The 21701-nt window shown below is 39.8% G+C and overlaps 2 protein-coding genes and 1 pseudogene across 2 annotated transcripts; 2 read left to right on the forward strand and 1 right to left on the reverse strand.

Annotated features, from left to right (window-relative positions):
* The first annotated feature begins 6774 nt into the window (after nt 1-6774).
* LOC107304334 (BURP domain-containing protein 9-like) lies at nt 6775-8239 on the forward strand. The gene is made up of 2 exons (XM_015838042.2): nt 6775-7022; nt 7195-8239. Exons 1-2 carry the CDS (start codon nt 7019-7021, stop codon nt 7950-7952), a joined length of 762 nt encoding a protein of 253 aa, XP_015693528.2. The 5' UTR covers nt 6775-7018; the 3' UTR covers nt 7953-8239.
* A 1263-nt stretch (nt 8240-9502) lies between these two features.
* Nucleotides 9503-21180, reverse strand: LOC102706569 (benzoate O-methyltransferase-like). Its single transcript, XM_015838861.2, is given in 10 exon segments — nt 9503-10271; nt 10647-10866; nt 10965-11045; nt 11047-11271; nt 11273-11380; nt 12181-12265; nt 18174-18315; nt 18407-18547; nt 19063-19325; nt 19732-21180. Coding segments are annotated over 6 exon segments (1074 nt in total). The 5' UTR covers nt 12259-12265; nt 18174-18315; nt 18407-18547; nt 19063-19325; nt 19732-21180; the 3' UTR covers nt 9503-9909.
* On the forward strand, nt 18194-19515 carry LOC102715400 (annotated as a pseudogene).
* Nucleotides 21181-21701: the final 521 nt, after the last annotated feature.

Here is a 21701-nt window from a genome sequence, read left to right on the forward strand (position 1 = left end):
AATGATACAGATAGTATATCCTTTCATGATCTATCTACAGGCAGCTCTTGATGATCACAGCTGCATGGTGACTGAGCGAGCAAGCAGAGACAGCAGGAAATGGGATACGTACGTGCCCTAGCTATCTATGTACTGTAGAATGATCAGTTTGCAAACGTACGCGCGTGATGGGCTGCCTGCCGGAGATAAGGAACTCATGCATGCAGGAGATAGGGTTACACAGTGCCCTAATTGTCCTGGTATGCCCTACTCCAAGGACATAGGATGCATCAACCTCACCGCTTCCTGTCCTTCAAACTTTACATGCATGAAAAAATGGTAATATTATGTGAAGTTTTAATATTCCTTCCATCTATGTTTCTATATATCTATTATATTATATTATATATATATATGTATATGTATATATATATATATGAATCAAATTCCTACTCTTCATAAATACCTGTTGGATTAAAGAGGGTCGCTTTACATCCTTGGTGTATGCAGCGAAACCTTATATATATTTAACTGGAGTACGAATTCTGTTAACTTGAGGCTAACTAAAGCATACTCGCTAGGGGCACTCACAGTGCAGACCCAAAGGTAGTTTCTATGTATATTTATTGCTATGCCGCGTAAGTAATTTGCTGATGTAACAGGTTATTTATTGTTGAAGAGAAAGAGATAAAAATAAAGAATCTGGTTCTAGATTATGACTCAGTGTCTTTATGTAAAATAAGACTGTATGAAAGAGAGAAGAATGGATTGTGTGATAACAAGATACAAAAGTTATATTATGAAAGATATTTTCTTAACACAATGTCTTACAGTATAGAAACTATAATAGTTTCTAGCATTAATTGTGAGTGCCCTAACCGAAATAACTAATCACTCTGACTGTATCAACGCGGAGCTTTAATTAAACCAAACATTTAATTAAGAAATTATTGATGGTAGGAATTTAGATATTTAACCAAATCTTATTTTAAACTATAAATATTTTTTACCGAAGTGAGCAGTTACATAACTAGAAATTAGTTTCGTCTCTCCAACCAGAGTACCAGCACTAGAGAAGTCAAAGCCTATATGCTTAGCCGTGAGCTACTTTCTCCATCCCTAAATATTCGATGTTGTTGATTTTTTATACATGTTTGATTATTCGTATTATTTAAAAAATTTACATAATTATTAATTATTTTTATATCATTTTATTTATTGTTAAATATACTTTTATGCATATATATATAGTTTTACCTATTTTTGAAAAATTGAATAAAATGAACGGTGGAGATGGAGGGAGTACTGTATACCAGCTAAATTGCATGCTTCTGAAGCGAAATTAAAATGTTGAATCGAAAAATAAGCCTCCACTAAGCGCTTGTTCTCTAAAAGATCCATCAATATTAGTTTTGAAAAAAAAAACCTCGGATGGTGCTATGTTCAATGAACAGGATGGTTTAATTAGAATAGATTGGAACTCCTAGTCTATTATCTTCGCAAGTTACTTGCCTTCATTGGCAAAAACGACATTAGATCCGGACGAAGTGTTTTGGGACATTACAATTGCTAGTAGATGGCTGTCATGTCACACTCTTTAATTAACATATGAAATAATTACTAAGGGCTTATAACAATAATGGTTCGATGGTATTATTGATCTCACACAATCATGTGTGCAGTATAATTATATTCCCTATATTCTATATATATATTGAATATTTGTAGCATTGTCTAAATTCATCTTTTCGTTTATGCTTATGCTTATAAGCCAAAATTTAAGTTTTTAACCTTAAATTTGGGGTTTTTTGGGGGAGGGGGGTTTTATTAAAGTTTATTTTCTAACATTGGCTTTTAGATTGCTAAGAATACATACATACACATACATATACATATATATATATACTTTTTTATTCATAAATTATTTTTCTTGCAAATATGATGTTTGGTTTTTTTTTATGAAACACCCAAATAATCAATTATACAATATATTTGATTCATAAATGTATCTAGATAACCTTTTGTGACATAAAATTTTATAGATTTTGAACTATTGATGTTTTACTATATATATGATGACATTTTTATGGCATATATATATATATATTTTTATTTATATATATATATATAACTGTATACTCTTGGTTATTTTAAAAATTGGCTTTCAACAGCCACAGGAGATAGATAGGATGCCTTTTGTCCCCTAGTAGGAGGGGTGCATCTCATCTGGAGATATGTATTTTTAAGTTGTTCCACGTATCTCGAAGATACAGTCTTATAGTTTCAGAAAATGTTATCAAAATCTAAACGGCTTAACATCTTTCGCTCACAAAATTTATCTAAATTTTCATGTCATTAAGTTCCCGTAGATCAACATAGATGGTTAATCTATTCAATTTTTTAACAAAATAGCTAGAAAAAATGCCCGTGCGTTACACCGAGTTAAGTAAATTTTATTTTTTTTTTCAAATTTAAATTTCTGATTATTGGTTTACTTTTGATTATAGTATATTTTTAACGTACAACGGAATAGTTTTATTTTTATAATATGTAAAGATAATGTATGTGTGTTATATCGGGTCAAGCGTCTCTAAGTTTAAATTGTATTTTGTTATTAAAGATCTAATGGGGTTAGGGGCCTTAGGCTCGTCTCAATCCTTTGTGTGGATGCATAGGTGGAACATCAGTGCCGCTTAGGGTAAAAAAACCAACACCAAATTAAGAGAAAGGAGCCGATCAACCAACAAGCCAACCAGACAACCATCTCTCGCCATCTCCATTTCTCTCTTTCTTATCGTTCGCCATAGCTTGATTCTGTTGGATACGTAACGGTGTGCGATGGCAGAAGTATTTTTATTTGTGATGTGGTTGTTTCTTCGTGATGTATTCGATAATTAATCCGAGTCATTCATTAAAAAGGTAATTTAGTACTCTGTTAATTAATTGATTAGTAGTATTTTGTAATTTAGATATTTTTTGTCAATAAAAAATATATTACATACATGTATTACGTTCGGGAGATTGGATGCTTGGCAGAGTAGATCGTTTCTGCATCATTGGTCGCGGCAGCGTTCGCTTCAGCATCCCGTGGTAGTGTTCGATTCGTCCGTGTGCCCATCTGTCGAAATATATTAGGTTATTTAGGATTACAATAAAAGAAACGATATTATTACTTTAAATTTTCTACTACAGCTAATATAATTGGTATTATAATTTAATCATAGTCATTCGATAAAAAAGATAAACGGAATTGATTAAATTATACCGACAGTAGAATGCACCGGAGAAGTACCCTAATTGAATAACTGAATCAAGGTGACTAGCTTGTTCTTCGTGATGTTAGTTGAATTATTGAATCATGTGGATGTGAATTTTAGGCAACAACTCAAACCATCGGCTCAATGAACTCGAGCCGGCCTCCCTTTTTGTTTAACTCAGGGGGACCCATCCATACATGCGTAGGGCAATCCTCTATAAATACTCGCATAAATGGCCAGCGAGAAACATCACAGCAAGGTAGAACAACACACTACTCTGTCTTGGTGTGTTACCAAAATATGAAAGCAATGGCCAGTGGCCTCCTGCCACTGATCTCATTTCTTCTCGTGCGTGAGCCCATAAATTCACTCACTTGCATATATAGCTTAACTGACATACATACATAGACAATTAATTAACTCTCTGAAGTAGTAAATTAGCGCAAATAATTAATTAAATAACTAACCATTATATAAATATATATATATATATATTTCGGTGGTATATATTTTTACTAGAGATATATAATAACTAATGTATGTAATAAAATTCAGATCCAGGTTGTGGTGGTGGCTGGAGGAGATGGCAGTGGTGGGTATTCGTTGGAGGGAGCTATCGCCAATCCAGCGGAGGTGAAGGCTTACTGGGAAGCAACACTGCCCAACACTCCAATGCCCCAGGCAATTCTTGACATCTTGGCGCCGCTACAAGGTACACCACTTCTCCTTTGCATTATACTCCGTCCGTTTTTTTTGACGTCGTTGACTTTTTTGATTTACGTTTGACCATTCGTCTTATTTAAAAATTTTGTCCAAATATACAAAATTATAAATCATGCTTAAAGCTATTTTAGTAATAAATCAAATTATAATAAAATACTCAATAATTATATAAACTTTTTAATAAGACGAAGGGTCAAATGTAGATAAAAAGTCAACGGCTTCAAAAACAAAATCGAAGGGAGTATATATTAATCGACAAAGAGTCAAAGATGTATGTGTGTTGGTTTAGATTTAGTTTATTACAGACACAATAGTGTTGGCCTAAAACTAGGAGACGTCGGCCTAAACTCGTGCGTGGACGCGTGTGTGTATATGAATCAGGTTATAAGTTTAGTTAGTGGTTAGTGATCGGTGTTGCCGGTGATTAGTGTTACTGTATTTCTATAAATACCAGTGTAACCAGTCTATCTAGTGTGGGATAAAATAAACAGAAAAAGAGTGCTACGCACTAGCAAACTATGTGTTCTAAGTCCTTGTGTGTGAGTGTGCCTGCGTTCTTGTCCTTGTGTGATTGCGGTTGTGTTTTCGTGCGATTGAGTGAGTCATTAGCTTTGATTTTTAACAAGTTGTATCAGAATTGGGTCCACAATCTTGATCCATGCACATTTAGGTGGTGTAGACCCAAAGCCCAATAGACCGTGAGTGCTTGTGAAAGGCCGGTCAATGTTGAGAGATATCAATGTGTGACGAGACAGATCGTTAAAATAGTCCCATATTGGAAGTTTAGGGAGAGTTGGGCTAACTTAAAAGTAGGGGAGCCCTTCACTTCTTGGACTAGCTTTTGGGGTGTATAAAGACTTACTCTTGGATTTAAGTTAGCTGTACTCCCCCTAAACTTTTAATATTGTGAGACTATTCTAACAAATAGGATATATTAATTTTCCTTTCACCCAAGATGTTCTTTCTGGATCAATGCTATACCAACAGTAGTTCTGTTATAAATATAAACTGGATCCGACCGTCAGCTGCGAAAGCAAAACATATTGCTTCTGTGGTTATTTTGAATACCTTTCGTCCATGTCTGGATTTTTAATCATAAGTTTTCAAGACCAATATTAATCTAGATTTGCTATGGTTTTTATAATCAATGTCCAGATTTAATTTTGCGGTAAAAATAGCCATCCATGAGATTAGAAGTTAAGTTAGTTATATTAACTAGCCATTAACCCATGCATTGCACACTTATTGTTACTGATGTTAAAAATATTCAAATTTGATTTGTATGCTGAATATCTTAGTTATTCTATAAAATATCTTGGGTATTTTAACACAAAATTTGAGTATTTTAACAAGTAACTAACTATAATTTTAGTTTTTTAACATAAAATGCGTAAATCCTAAAATATGAATATTGTAGTCAATTTTATGAATAAAAAAATTATTATGTTAATAGTCCCAAAATATAAAATAAGTATTTTAATTAAACACAAATTAATATATAAAGAACTGCTTGATCATACATATTTAAATAGAATGAATTCTATAGTTTATAATTACCACAACAAGAGTTCTAATTGTTAGTTCCAAATTACAAAAATCAACTTTGCTACTAAAACAACAAAGAGTTGAATCCAAAGATCTTTTCTCATAATTATAGATTTAATTTTTTTTCAGATTTTACATACATATTGTGTACATACTTATAGATTTATTTCTTTCTAGATTTCAATGATGGAAATGACCAGAAATTTAGCAAGCTTTTGTTCTACAACCAAGGGAAGAGCAATGATAGAGATGATAACAAATTGGAGAAGCTTTTGTTCTATAATAAAAACCAAGCCAATGTTGGAGATAATCATAAGTTGGGCAGGCTTTTGTTCTACAACCAAGGGCAGAGCAACGATGGAGATGATCGAAAGTTAGAGAAGCTTTTAGTCTACAATAAAGATGAAGCCAATGCTGGAGATGACGAGAAGTTAGGCAAGCTTTTGTTCTACAACCAAGGGCAGAGCAACGATGGAGATGATCGAAAGTTAGAGAAGCTTTTAGTATACAATAAAGATCAAGCCAATGTTGGAGATGACCATAAGTTGGACAAGCTTTTGTTCTACAACCAAGGGCAGGGCAACGATGGAGATGATCGAAAGTTAGAGAAGCTTTTAGTCTACAATAAAGATCCAGCCAATGCTGGAAATGACCAGAAGTTGGGCAAGTTTTTGGTCTACAACCAAGGGCAGAGCAACGATGGAGATGATCGAAAGTTAGATAAGCTTTTAGTCTACAATAAAGATGAAGCCAATGCTGGAGATGGCCAGAAGTTGGGCAAGTTTTTGTTCTACAACCAAGGACAGAGCAACGATGGAGATGATCGAAAGTTAGAGAAGCTTTTAGTCTACAATAAAGATGAAGCCAATGCTGGAGATGACGAGAAGTTGGGCAAGCTTTTGTTCTACAACCAAGGACAGAGCAACGATGGAGATGATCGAAAGTTAGAAAAGCTTTTAGTATACAACAAAGATGAAGCCAATGCTGGAGATGACCATAAGTTGGGCAAGCTTTTGTTCTACAACCAAGGACAGAGCAACGATGGAGATGATCGAAAGTTAGAAAAGCTTTTAGTATACAACAAAGATGAAGCCAATGCTGGAGATGACCATAAGTTGGGCAAGCTTTTGTTCTACAACCAAGGACAGAGCAACGATGGAGATGATCGAAAGTTAGAGAAGCTTTTAGTCTACAATAAAGATCAAGCCAATGCTGGAGATGACCACAAGTTGGGCAAGCTTTTATTCTACAACCGAGGGCAGAGCAACGATGGAGATGATCAAAAGTTAGAGAAGTTTTTAGTCTACAATAATGATGAAGCCAATGCTGGAGATGACCACAAGTTGGGCAAGCTTTTGTTCTATAACCAAAGGCAGAGAAACAATGGAGATAATCGAAAGTTAGAGAAGCTTTTAGTCTACAATAAAGATCAGCCCAACGCTGGAGATGCCCGAAAGTTGGGGAGTTTTTTCTTCAAGAACAAAGGCCAAGATAATAGTGGTGATGTCCGAAAGATGGGTGAGCTTGTCTCTTCATTCTTTGAATATAGTATTTTAATTAACACATGAATACCAAACATATACGTTGTTGCTGTGCTAATGCAATGGTTTGTGTGAAGCTAAATTTTATAGTAGTTTTCTTAACCTTACTGTGATTAACTTATTTATACCTCGAACACCTTTTTGATTAGGAGAGGAGCATAAGCATACTCATAGTCGCACACATGGCCATGGCCATGCTGATTTCCCAAAAGGAGCAGAAGATGTCTTCTTCTTCGAGGACAGTATAGCACCTGGAATAGTTCTCACCACTCGCATACTTTCCACTAGATCAAGCCCTATTTTTCTACACCGAGATACCAACGACCACATCCCATTCTCCATGAAGAACCTGACCGACATCCTCGCCATGTTCCCACGTGCGTCGCGCACCATGGCCGACGACATAGTGGCGACACTGCAGATGTGCGAGCACCCGGAGATGGTCCATGGCGAGAAGGCCGGATGCGCTGCGTCGATCGAGTCGTTTCTCGAGCTCGTCGTCTCCCTGCTCGGCACGCACGACGTCCGGGCGCTGTCCCCCGAAGCTCCCATGGAGGGCGTGCCGTCGGTAAGGTACACCGTGGCCTCCGCCACGCCGCTGACGACGAGCTCCTCCGAGACCGTCCTGGTGTGCCATGACATGCCGTACCCCTACAAGGTGTTCTTCTGCCACGCCGCGACGCCGGTTAGGGCGTACCGGATGTCGTTGGTCGTCGCCGGCGATGGCCGCCGGCGGCCAGCCGCCATGGATGCGTTGGCGGTGTGTCACCTCAACACGTCCCACTGGAGCCCTGACCACCCTTTCTTCCGCCTCAAGCATGTGAAGCCAGGTCAGACGACGGCTTGCCACTTCCTGGCCAGAGGCAACATCATGTGGCTGCCGGCAGAGAAAGAAGCAGCCCAGTAAAATCTGTGTTGTTCCCAGTGTGTGCAAGTGCACTTGGGTGTGTAATAATTAAGAGATGTTGTAGTGCTGGCTCTCTTCAGTGGTAGATATACCCTGAATAAATAATGTGCACAGCTGCACGTGTGATGGATGTTAATTATCAGGCCCTTGATGGTTTGGGGCTAGTTTGTTGCACTGTATTAATGTATGCTCTATATATGTTGTTGCTTGTCATGTCATCATGTGTATGTTCGTGTATATTACTGTGGTAAACTGGTTTGAACTATTTTTGCAACAAGTTGGATATGTACCGGTTCTCAGTATCGATTTTACAAAAATATCGGGGGTCACTGATATTATGGGAATTTCGGATATTGGATTAATATCGGCGATATCCAAATACAGTTTGGTTAAAATTTGTAAAAATAAATAGCTTAATTTGTTTAGGAAATCACGTAGACCATTTGGTGTAACAAACAACAAACATATAAGCTATAGTCGACATAATATCATAATTTTTCAGCACACAGTATATATTTCATTGGTTGCTCCGCTCTCCTTCTCAAGACAGCAGCCACGAGCTTAATGTGTGCGGCTGTACGGCAGCCGTGGCATCCTTGATGCGCGACAGCGATGGCAGGCTTCCAGCGCGCGGTGGAGGTGGCGGCTTTGCCGTGCGGCAAATCTGAATTTGAGAGGATAGGTTTGTTGGGGGCTGCGGCTGGGATGTTTTCAGCTAGGGTTTTGACCGGCTGTTGTGTTAGTGGGCTGGGCTTAGACGCGAATTCTAAGAAAGGCCAAATTTTTTGGCCGATACATTATTTTATCGGGCCCCACCGATAAATGGAAATACTATATATATCGACCGATATATCGGCAATACAGAAACCATGCTATGCACACATAATTGTCATAGGTAATCTTCACATGATGAGTGGAAAGGGGGGTCGGGCCCGGAAGATTGGTGGGTGGCCGAGCGCCGGAGGGGTCAGGCTGCCCCCCTCGGCATGCGGGTTGCACGTGCAGGGCCCACTATGCGTCATACGCGGCGTGTTCTCAACTCACAACCACCGCATTTATGGTGTTGGGAGGGCGCCTAGTATGCCGCGTCATCCTCATGATGAGCGCTGGCGTATGCCTGGCCGCATTAAATGTGATTGCAGGCGCACGCCCCCGTCTGCGTCCCTCCCCGAGAAAAAGCGAGGGGAGGCAAGTTAACTCTAACTGTGCGGTGACATCCCTGTCATCGTAGGGATGGCCTTTCTCCCTCCCATCATCATCGCATTAAATGTTGCAGACGACCGCGTGGGAGGAATGGCGGCTTCCTGTTCGGATCGTTGGGTCTAAGGGACGCCTCGACGTACTGATCGATGGGACCCAACAGTGACAGTATGGTGATTTGTTGACTAACGGTAACCTCCACAGTAGTCCTAAGAAGGATGATCTCCTGCACACTGCAGGTGGAAAAAAACCATGGCCGTTGTGTTGTCCCCATATAGTATAAAAGGAAGCTCTGGCTAATGGAATGAAGAACAACAGAAGATAAGTAAAACACTCCCACATAGGCTTGTAATGCATTTACTCTCATAGTGCATAAGCGACAGGAGTAAGTTATTACGTCTCACGGCGGCCTAAACCTGTATAACTCCTCTATGTCCGTCGAGAGGCCCAACCCCCTAAAATCTTTTTTGCTTTGCACTCTTTTTCTTTAACGAGGCTTTCAGGCCCTAACTCGCACCCCTGGGCCAAACTAAAAAGGGGTCCCCCGGTCGACGAGCTCACCCTCCGACAGTGTATATTGTGTATATTACTCTCAGTATTTTTGGATAATTCGTAAACACCATAAAAAACAAGTAAATGAGTGGTCTTATTACTATCGTACTATCTGACCATTAGACTGGATATACTCTGCTCCCGTGATGGATTATGCAGAGACCTTTTTGTGTGAAGAGAGAGGACATTCATGGACCAAGTTCTATTATATCTTCTTCAGTGACATGACGATGACTGCATACTTTGTCTTCTCCCTCGCAAGGTGCTTGGCCACGACACACCAAAACTCTTGAAACAGCTCATCGAGTATGGTTTCTCCGAAATGGCTTGCTATAATGGATTCCAGCACTGTCCTAATGCCCGTAGTGATATTCAGGCTGCTGCTGGAAATGTCATGAACAACATCACCTTCTGAATCGTCGAAAGGGTCCCAGTTTGCCTCGAATAGTTTGATGTGATCCAAGTCGAACATGTTGCTCTGCTGAAGTATTATTTCCTTAACCTCATCAACTGATGGCCCATAGACAGGTAGGTTGAAAGATTTCACCTTTTCCTTATTCACAATACCTGTTAAAATATTAATTAGTACTCGCATATCACTTCCCATTATGTTTATTAGGTATATACTCTCTCCATTTCTAAATGTTTGACGATGTTGACTTTTTTATATACGTTTGACTATTCTTCTTATTTAATTTTTTTTGTAAAATATGTAAATCTATATATATATATACATAAAAGTATATTTAACAATAAATTAAATGATACAAAAATAATTAATAATTATGTAAATTTTTTGAATAAGACGAATAGTCAAACATACATAAAAAAGTCAGCGTCAAATATTTAGGTACGGAGATAGTATATCTCTGCTCTTGTATACCTTGACAACAAGTGACTGTAGCGAGTCTGCAACAAATCCAAACAAATGGTTGAGATTACCATTGTACACATCCTCATCCTTCCTCCCAAGAAGTGCAAGCACCATCTGCCCACCTTCCACAAGTTCTTCATGGCGGAGCTCGAGGAAAAGGGACAAGTTCTTCCGGAATTGCTCTTGGAACAATTTCACCACCAATGGTGTTGTGTTAGACTTAGACCTGATGTATATGTTCTCCTCATCTAAGGAAGACTTCCCACTAGTCACTAAACCCTCTGGCACCTAAAAGATGTATACACATTTATGTCTTTAATTAGAACATTTTATAGATCAATTTAGCTAAATGCATAAACAACTTGTAGAGATATCAATAACTGTACCTGGGAACGCCAGTGAAGACAGTATGAGGAGTGGAAGAGATGAACACTGTGGCGAGGAAAAAGCCTGGAGTAGTAGGATTTTTGGCAGACCGGATATGTAGTATGATGGAAGTCTGCCCCCCTTGTGATCTGCTGTTGCTGAGTTCTTGATGTTTTCGAGTGATCGAAAGAGTTGGTTGAAGTCATTTCCCGGTAGGTCGTTCAAGAACTGAAGTTCCACGGCATCATGTTCATCCAGCTTACTGCACAGGTCAGCTATGATGCCGATGATATGGGACATGAAGAGCATTGTGTTTGGTCCTGAAGACTGAAGAGCAGCCTAAGTCTGCAATAACCATTGTTTTGGGGAGAAGAGCCCTGTACACTTCTATTGTGGCTTTCTCCACGACTGGTTTAGTTTCATGTATAACAATTGTCTTGCAACCAACACATAAGAAAATTTTGAGTACTTAATCACAAGAGTTTTTTTCCCATCCTTGAATAGGTAACATGAGGTATTCTATGTAAAATTTGGTATTTTCTAGTACCTTAGATACTAGAAGGTACCAAATTTTACATAGAGAACAGTGGTACCTCTGGATACCTTCTCAAGGATAGTAAAATTGCTCTAATCACAATATAGATGTACGTTATTGTTACACACAACTTACATCTGAGAAAGGGCATGTCAACCTATTTTTTAATATAGGGTGTGAGTAATAAGATTCAATTCTTGAAATAACAGTTAGTCTAATATTTGAGTAGATTATTTTATTTGGTGAAAACAATATCATTGGATTGGCATTTGAATTTACTTTCCTAGGTTTATGCATGATTTCAGTATACGAGAAATATAAAGTTAAACATTAGTTTTAGAGACCATACCAAGATTGACCTCACCGGACAGGGGAAGTAGATGCTAGGTCTATCTATAACGGCCAGATTCATGACACATTCTTCTAAATATTTTCTCAAGTGCTATGAATAGTTATTGCTAATTGTTAATTGCAGCATATATATTCCCTGTGAGGGAAACTAACAGACTAAATACATAGGGCCATAGGCAAAAAAGATACTCAAGCTTTTAGCAAAAAGAAGACAACATTGTACATATATAGAAAATAACAATACCATTCAATTTTTTTTCTTACAAATGAATCTTTTTTTCAGACTGTGAGTTGTGTTTTGGTTACTAAGCTGTGCATGATACAGAAAAGTAAACTGGAAGAGTAATCACCTGACGCCTGGAGTACTTGGCATAGCTTCCTTCCCCTTCCCCACTAGCCATATGAAAATCACGTTCAATGTTCACCATGGCTCGTCTGGAATTAGATATGGTTGTCTCTCCTCAGCAGTACCAAGTACAATTGCAACTCAAGTGAGGGTAGTCTATGGCAAGGTGCCATCATTTATACTAGCCACTTGCACCCACGCTTTGCTGTGAATTTTTAACATGTAAAATATCTTTAATTGCTAAATGGACCCATATTGATCGTGGAAGGGCAATGAACCTAATATATAAGTCGGGAAGCCCTTCACCTTACTGACTAGCTTTTAGTATCAGAGTATGGGTAACTAGTTCAACATGTCTGGCCGATGTAAAGGCCTGATGGACCTTAGGTACCTGTGAGGCCGTATACCTAAGAGACCATTGGTGTATAGTGAAGAAACGACGATCAATTGAGGGAACATATGTAAAAGGAGATATTGTTGAAGAGTTCCACTTTAGTTGTGAAAAAGAGGGACCTAGTATACAAGTAATCTAAAACAAACCAGTCTCAAAGCCACTCAAGAGGATTCTCCATCCAGTATTGCGATTTGAGGGTGAAAAATGTCTCTTTTTTATGTTCAGGACGATAAATCTTACTCACTCGATAATTTAGAGGCGTAATTCAGATTTTTCCTGTTTTAACCAAATTGCTCTAAATGGTCAGTCCTTTTAAAGCCAGATAGAATTAGCATTTAGTATGCTAATTTAATATTTTCTCTTTATTTATTTGACATTTTTAACTTTTGAATTTATATTGACCATTCGTCTTATTTAAAAAAATTTATAATTATTAATTCTTTTGTTACGAACTTCAAAAATAACTTATAATTTACATATTTTCACGAAAATTTTAAATAAAACAAATGGTCAAACGAATATTTAAAAGTCAACAACTGTAAATAAAACCCATAGGGAGTATGTAGTATCGGTTCAGTCTATTTTGATCCCACATGTTCCGTGTTTTAGGGCTCATTTGGAACGTGTGAATGAAAATTCCGTATTTTAGGGCTCATTTGGAACGTGTGAATGAAAAAATACAGAAGTATGAAAAACGTAGAAATAGGATATGATAGCATATGAAAAACAAAAGATTGAAAAACACCGTTGACACACAGAAACACAAATGTAGAGATTTGGTTGTTGTGGTGAATGTTTAGATTATGATTATTCCAAGTAACCATGCATTGATTTGCATTGGATTTCTCAAAGGAAAATTAAAAAAAAGAGTTTCTAATGACTATTCAAATCCCTATGAAATTATGGGCAAAGAAAAATTTCCTCCAAATTTCGACTGCCCTTCATCCAGTCCAAATGGGTGAATAGTAAACAAAACCTACAGGGGTTGAATCTTTCAACTTTTCTTCAAGATTCCTACAATCTAAAGGAGGCCTCAGTAAAGAAAACCATTAATGCAACGTCCAATAGAATAGAATGGTTGATCTCTATTACTGTCAAACTTAATGAGCAGATGTAGCGCTTCATTCAATCTTATGCATTTATATTATGTATTAATTCTTGCTAGCGAACATCAACTATCTCCTGGGCACTTGACGCAACATTAAACATGGGTGGTGTGAGGATGGAATGCTAGCAGTACTGAACACGTGAGTGAGTATATGCTAAACAAATCACTCAATTAAATAGCCAGGCAATGAGCATGGGCCTCGGATAAAAAAAAAGGAAAATGTTTAAAATGACTGACCACTGTTGCTACATGCTGTTATAATTAAATAGCATGAGTTGACCGAGATACGGTTGGAAAAATGACCTAAACACTGTTGCTGCCTATTGGTTCAAAGAATCTTGTTAGTCCGCAAGCAAATTAATGTGACTGGCATGAGCTATAATGGCACTTGCGGTGCACATCTAAGATTAGTTTTTATCTGTATTTATTGCTATGTCAACTAAGTAATTTGCTGATGTGGTATGTTATTTTTATCAAAAAAAAGATAAAAATAAAGAAACGGGTTCTAGATTACGACCCAACGTCTTTACATAAAACAAGACTACCTATGAGAAAGACGAGTGAGCCATGTGATAACAAAATACAAAAGTTATATTATAGAAGATAGTTTCTTAACACGATGTACTGAAAACCACGGTAGTTTCTAGCACTGTGTGTGCTATAAGAGCTATAAGACAGGGCACCTGCGAGATGTATTTACACAGAAAAGAGAAATAAATAAGAGATCAAGGCGTAACATATTAGAGCGAGTGCGCTAGGTTAGAACTTCTACGTACATGTGGCTCATTTAGATTAAAAGTTATTTGAGCTAAATTATTTAATGTTTGTAGGATGAAAAAGGTAAAAAAAATAGTCTTTTATATTCATGGGTCCCACCTTAGTTTAAGCCAAAGGTCTAAATATTTGATATATATATATATATATATATATATATATATATATATATGACCAAATTAGCACATGATGATATGTATAGCATGTACTAAGAAAATATATATTAAAGATGTTTTTCCTAAAAATCAATTTGAGTTATTTATTTAAATATCGGACGAGGTACTAATCAATCATATAAACCATCACCAACAGTGTGTATGCCATAGTTTCTTTTAGTTTTCTTAAAGCCAGAATATCAAAAATTGGGTAAGGAGAAATCAGTGCCTATAAAGAAAAGAAAAAAGAAAGGGAAAATTGCAAGGATCTATTATAATTTTGCAAAATTAGAGATATGTCATCATGGCCCACATGTCATTGACTATGTGGGCCCTACATGTCATTGAGATACCAATGGCATATCTTCAACTTTACAAAATTATAATGACACATTTGAAAATTTCCTATAAAGAAAAGACTATAGATTGACGTATGTTCTAAAACAATATATATCTAGTTTTGTGGTAGTGACTTTGCGCTATATTTTCCATGTATATATGGTGTACGAAATGTCTGCTTCTCAAAAGTGATCCAGGAAGAAGGAAGAAACAATTCAAGTGTTACACTCAGAAAAATATACCACTTGGGTAGATCTAGGAAGAAGGAAGAAACTAGTAGGTAAATAAGATGTATTTATTTGAATATACATTATTATTTTGATGAACTCAATATGTTCTTATCTTTAACTTTTGGTTGCATAGACATGGGAAAGCATATGATATATGTCCAAACCAGACCCCACACCACCCACCAATAGAGCAACCACCCCGCTTATACAAGATACCGTTAAATTTTAACTTTTTGAATTACTTACGAGGTGCCCTGAATAAAGTGAGTAAGTTTTAACTTTTTCACTCAAATTTTAACTTACTGGAGTATGAATACAAGTTAGTGCACGCACATCATGCTGTTATACTATGAAGTTAAAGTTTAACACATGCTAAGCATTTGAGTTAATTTTTAACAGCATCAACCAGTAAACGCACACATTCCTTTCACGTTATCATAAGTTAAATTTTAACTCTGCAGTGTATCGTAGAAAACATCCTCACGCATATATAAGTTATTTTTTTAACTCAAACACTCGTACATATCAATTATTTTTTAACTCCACTAGCTTTGTTTGGGGTGTTGGGGATGAGAGGGGGTGGGCTGACGTGGAGGTCGGTTGGTTGATCGTTGTGTGACGTGCTACGTTGCTTCGTAGCACGCAGCACTTCTATGGCGCGCTGTGTAGCGGCTTCGTCATGTACCTGCGCTGCTTCACGAGTGATCGGCCTTGTCAGTGGCTGCGGTGGCTGCCCTGGGCTGAGTACACGTACAATACGACATACCAGTCTTCGCTCTGGGAGACCGTTCCTCGTGGTGTACGGCCGTGACCCGCCCACCATCCGCTCATACGAGCCCAGGGAGACACGGGTTGCTGCCGTCGCGTGTGACATGGCGGAGCGCACCGTCTTCCTAGCTGATGTGCGCTACCGTTTAGAGCGGGCCCAGGTGGTGCACAAACGCGACTACGACAAGCAGCTCCAGCCGATTTCATATGAAGTCGACTATTGGGCTTTACTTTGTCTATGCCAGCGCGCTCCGTCCTCGCTACCCCAGATGACAGGCAAGCTGAAAGCCTGTTTCCTAAGGACCTACCGCGTCGTTGACCTCATCAATGACGTCGCCATGCGCCTGGAGCTGCCGCCGTAGGCCCGCATCCATGATGTATCCATGTGGGCACCCTTAAGAAGTTCGTCGGGCCCCCACCGTCGGCTCCACCGCCGCTTCCCGACATCCACCATGGCGTTGTTGTTCCTGAGTCGATTCGAATGGAGCGCGTTTGGCACGCGGTGTCCACCACCTTCTTGTACACTGGCGTGGTGAGCCGGCATCATCTGCTACTTGGGAAGACTTGGAGGAGCGAGTTATGTGCTACATACCTAGATTTTCAGCTCGAGAACGAGCTGGATCTTGAGGGGTGGAGAGATGTCATGTGGAGACACACCTACGTGCGGCAGCTGGATCTTAAGGGGGAGGAGAGATGTCATGTGGGGACACACCTACGTGCGGCAGCATCGAACCCGTGACGTTAGGAGAGCCGTGGCCCGGGCGTCCGCAGCAGAGGAGGCAGGGCAAAGGATAGTAGCTATTTTAGGAGAATTATTTCCTAGTTTAGATATTTCCAAATTAGTAGTTTTCAAGTTTGTGGCCCGCGGCCTATTTATCTTGTACTTCACATAACAATTGAATCAAGTAAGAAATTATCAATACATCTCCTCTCTCTCTCTCAACCAAGCCTGCGGCAGGGGGAAACCTCGCCGGAGAAGACGATGGATCGAGGCTATGAACTGCGTAGCCGAGGGCCAGCTACCCGAGGGCTTGACGCCCTTGATACCCATCCTAGGCGCTCCCTGTCCTCTCAAGGAACTATTTCTATATATTGTAGCTACACCATACTCTGTTATGCTTATAACGCCATGCTTGGTATGGCATCATTTGTGGGCACACAAGGTGATGGTAATCACCTGCTTCCCATTTAGAGAAGTCATCCGCAGCACAAGGTGGGTCGCATTGCCAAGTGGGTTATCAAACTTGACCAATTCGATGTCAAGTTTCATCCTGAGAACAGCCATCCAGTCTCAATTGATGGTCCACTTTGTTGTAAACTAGAGTGTTCTAGTGGAATCCATGAACGTTATACCTGCTCTGGACAGTTGGACCATGATGTTCAACGGGTGTGTTCAACATTGAAGCAACATGCGTAGAAATAATTATTCAATCATACCTAAGGTTGCTAATGGGTTGGATGGAAATGGATTAAATGGGTTGGGTTTTAATTTGAATTGTCTTGGGTTGGGTGTAAATGGATTGTTACTTCAAATGGATCGAATTGGGTTGGGTTACAGAGACAGATGGATTGGTATGGACTGGGTTTGGTTAGGTGATTTTAGGTTTTAAATGGATTTAACCCGTGGAGGACAAATGGATCTTTTAATTAGGTATCTAATGGATAAGAGAATAGATATACGTGGGACCCACATGTACAAATTGATCAAAATTTTCACAAAGTTGCTCTTACACATAATAAATCATCCCGCCAAATTTTAGTCAAATTTGATAAATTTTTATAATGTGAACGTGAGTTTTAAAATTTTAGGTCCGAGTTTATACATACCAAATGAGCGCATCTATTCTACTAGAGTGGGTTGGATCCATTTTAACTAAATGGTTTGGTGCGGGTTGGACTAAAATTAAAGTTGAATTGGTTTGGATTAGATCCTAATAAAAAATAATTGGAGTGGGTTGGTTTGGTAGACTAGCTAGTAAAGAGATGGATTGGAGTGAATTTGGATTGGATCCAAATCCATTGGCAGGCCTAATCATACCTATCAGCGAGTGACTCAATACGACTTGAGTTCAGATCCACAAACCGCGTTGCCTGGTATAAAGGACTCAATACGACTTGAGTTTAGGACACTTTGTACTAGTAAATTACAAAGTTTATACCATTAAATAGCAATCATAAAAATCAGAGAATCATGTGAAGTGTAAGTTTGTGGTAGAGAAAACCACTTACACCAAGAGTTTTTGTTAGGCATGAAGATGGAACGTGACTTCCATATGGCAATAGGAGCAGCGGAGGCAAACTATGCCAACAACTCTAGGCTTCAGATTTGTCCTTGACTCCTTCCTGATCATGATATATCTTTAACAAGAACCTGCAAATGCAACTCTTTAACCAGGTGTTCCAGTCACTTCAACAGTTTACCAAATCGATTGCAACAGGATATCCCGAGTGAGTAGCGTTACCTCCGTTCTATATCTCTGGTCTGCCCGGATCCTAGTACACCAGGCTTTTCCCTTGCCAAAGTGTTCACCTTTTCCACTCCTCTTACTGTCTCCACTGGCAATCACAGGTATGCATCTCTATGGTGCTGTCGATGGCATGCACTGATTCAAAATAAGCATATTGGTTAGTGCATTGTGGATTTAGCATATCTATTAAGGAATACACTATCTTCTAGGCTTCTAGCATTACAAAGATTCCCAAAAAAAACAAAATAGAGATAATATGTGAAGAATTCAGTTTCAAATTTATACTACCTCAGTTATAAAATGTAAGCATTTCTAGGTTGCAGAAGCTTTACAATCCCTTATTACTGAGGTCTAAAGCTTAGTCTTTTCAAGTAACCAGCAACCTGCTACTAAATTATATGAGCCCTTTTATCATCTTTGAGAAGATATCCTGAGATATCACTTTTTTTTTAGTGTAAAAACTTGGTGCCTTTACATATTGGGTATTTCGAGGTACAACATTTTAAGTTAAAAATTTGGCAACTCTAGATATCTTCTCAAGGATCGTAAAATTTCTTAAACTATAAATGGGTGGTGAGTATGAATTATGCATTGTGTCTTTGTGTGTCAGGGCCTTGTGGAAGAGGAAAAGGTGAACTCATTCAACTTACCACTATATGGACCGTCCATTGATGAAGTGAAGGCAGTGATCACATGCCACAAGCTCTTTGGCATCAACCACATCGAGCTCTTTAAGTCCAGTTGGGATCCCTATGATGACATGGAACATGATGGCATGCGCACAAGCCCTCAGTCTGGACTGAACGTTTCCAAGTGCATCAGAGCAGTCTTTGAGACCCTGTTGGAAAGCCATTTTGGAAAATATATACTCGACGAGCTCTTCTAGAGATATGCATAGATTGTGGAGCGACACCTTGCAGAGGAGAATACAAAGTACTTGGTCATAGTCTTGTTGCTGAACCGAAGAGAACTAGAGCAGACAAATGACACTTGAGAATTGAGCAATCTAAATTGAAGCACCGTATAAGATGTTTTGTAATCCCCCCTGTATGTTTGCTCCCAATAAAATATATTTTGATTGTTGAACACTCTACACATCACTATCTAGGCATTCATTTCTTAAGTGAAAACAAAACAGCTGTTTATATTCAGATATCTGTTCATGTTTATACTACATAACTTCAGGTTTTAATTAAAGCTTCCAAGTTTAGTCATAGTACCATCACTCAATTAACTAATGTTGTCACTGGCTGTTTAGTTGCAAAGTCAGTAAACTCGACAGCTCAATCGGAAATTTACAATTGGGCAAAGAAAGGAACCTTTGATCATATCCGATCATCTTCCAAGTGGTAGAGTAGCCCCTTCTGCCGCGTGTTGCACAACCCGATGTCCTCAGCAGTACGAGGGATCTCCATGGTGGCATTTCATCGAGCATCTCGCTCGTATCAGAAAACCACCAACTCATCCAAAATCAAGACGCCGCTACACAGATTTCATTAGGCGGGCTCAGCAAACCACGATCGTGCGGCGGACTTCCTCCACATACCGGACCCCGCCGACGGGCGAGGAGAAGATCCAGAGACCGGCCGCGTGGCGCCACCGATGCGCGCGGGCCAGCTGGTGGAGGAGGCGGAAGACCCAGAGGGTGGGAGCTAGTTCCGCCGTGGAGGGAGCCGGCGGGGGAGGGAGTTGCGTACTTGCGTGTGCTGTACCCAGACCGCCTTCCTGCGGGTATCCCGGTCGCCGTCACCGTCGTCGTCGTCGCCGTCGCCGTCGCCGTCGGGCTCGCGCTTGACCGAGGTGTGCAAGTGGGCAAAGAAAAAAAAATACATTTATTTGTTTCATTTTGCGAGAATATACGCGTACAAGTTTGATAAGAGAACAGATCCATTGGAAAGGTGGTAGCTAAGGTATGTACCACTAGTGGTAGACTGGTAGTATCTATCCACCGTTACCATGTGCTGAAAATTATAATGCTCCATGTGATTATTCTTTTAATTTTTTAGATAATGACATTTGATCGAGCTAAGTATATAGCCAGCAACTCTTACACTCTAGGGCGGAGCTCGTATGAAATATATAGGGCTGCCACTCACTTGTCTTTTTAGTGTTTTTTAGTGTTTTGAACCAGATTTAGACTATCACGAGTCCTCGAATTTAGATTGAGTAAGTGCATATACGATAAAATAGATGAATTTTAGTTCAAAAAAGTCTAAGCCATGTTCATGTAACCCCCTTAGCTTCATGTAGCTCCGCACCTGCTTGCACTCATGCGGTGAAGATAGATTGGTACGTACAAATAATTAATTATGGTTAGAAATCATGTAGAGAATTAGGAAGTATATATATATATAGTAACACCGACACGAGCATTCAAGTCAATATGTAGACCCAAATTGTACCAGATTTGGGTACATCTCCAGATCTAAGAGCATATCTCACTAAATCAGTCACCCAACATACATACGAACTCTGCTATTGATATCCTACCTATATAAAAAACTAAGAGCAACTCCAACAGCTCCCCATCCTAACTTGTTATCTCTGTTTTTTGGCAAATTGCAAAAAAAGGTCTCCAACAGCTTGCCATCCAGGTTGCCAAATTTTAGCAAGTTGTCAAATCCTCATGTTTGCGCGCATATATGGGAGTCGGCGTTTCACTTGCATCCAGGAGAGTACGATGCTCGTGCCTCCACCAGGAAATTTCATCGTACTTTTTTTCTTGGTGCCGACGTCCTCCGGTCCCCCCTCCCCGAGCTCCGACGAGCGTCACGCGTCCACCCGCGTCGCGTGCCCGCCCGCGCCCCGGCGCTCGTGGTCCCGCGTCGCGGCCCGGCGCCACTCGGACACCCGCGCCGCCCCGCCGCTCGCGGTCCCACGCACGGGCCCCGGCGACGCCCGGCCGCCCGCGCGCCGCTACCGCGCCTTGGCACCTCGTGCCCGCCTGGCATCCCCTCGTCCTCGTCACGCTACTTCGAGTATGTTTGCAAAATTGTTGTGGTGCGGGTGGGGCGTGGGTGGAAGCGAGCGACGACGTGGTGGCACGGCTGGCTGGTGGCGATGCGGCGCTGGAGGGCGGAGGGCGACACGAGGAGGACGGGACGACGCGTTGGCAATCTACGATCTCATCAACTACCAAACGTTTTGGTGACTATATCTGTTTTTGGCAAGTGGGATTTGGCTAACTGTTGGAGATAAAATAATTTTTCGTTTGCCATATTGTTTACCAAGTTGCTAAAACAGCAGATTTAGCAAACTATTTTTGCCTAACTGTTGGAGTTGACAAGAC

Source organism: Oryza brachyantha, chromosome 6 (assembly GCF_000231095.2).
Source record: "Oryza brachyantha chromosome 6, ObraRS2, whole genome shotgun sequence".
Taxonomy (NCBI): Eukaryota; Viridiplantae; Streptophyta; class Magnoliopsida; order Poales; family Poaceae; genus Oryza; species Oryza brachyantha.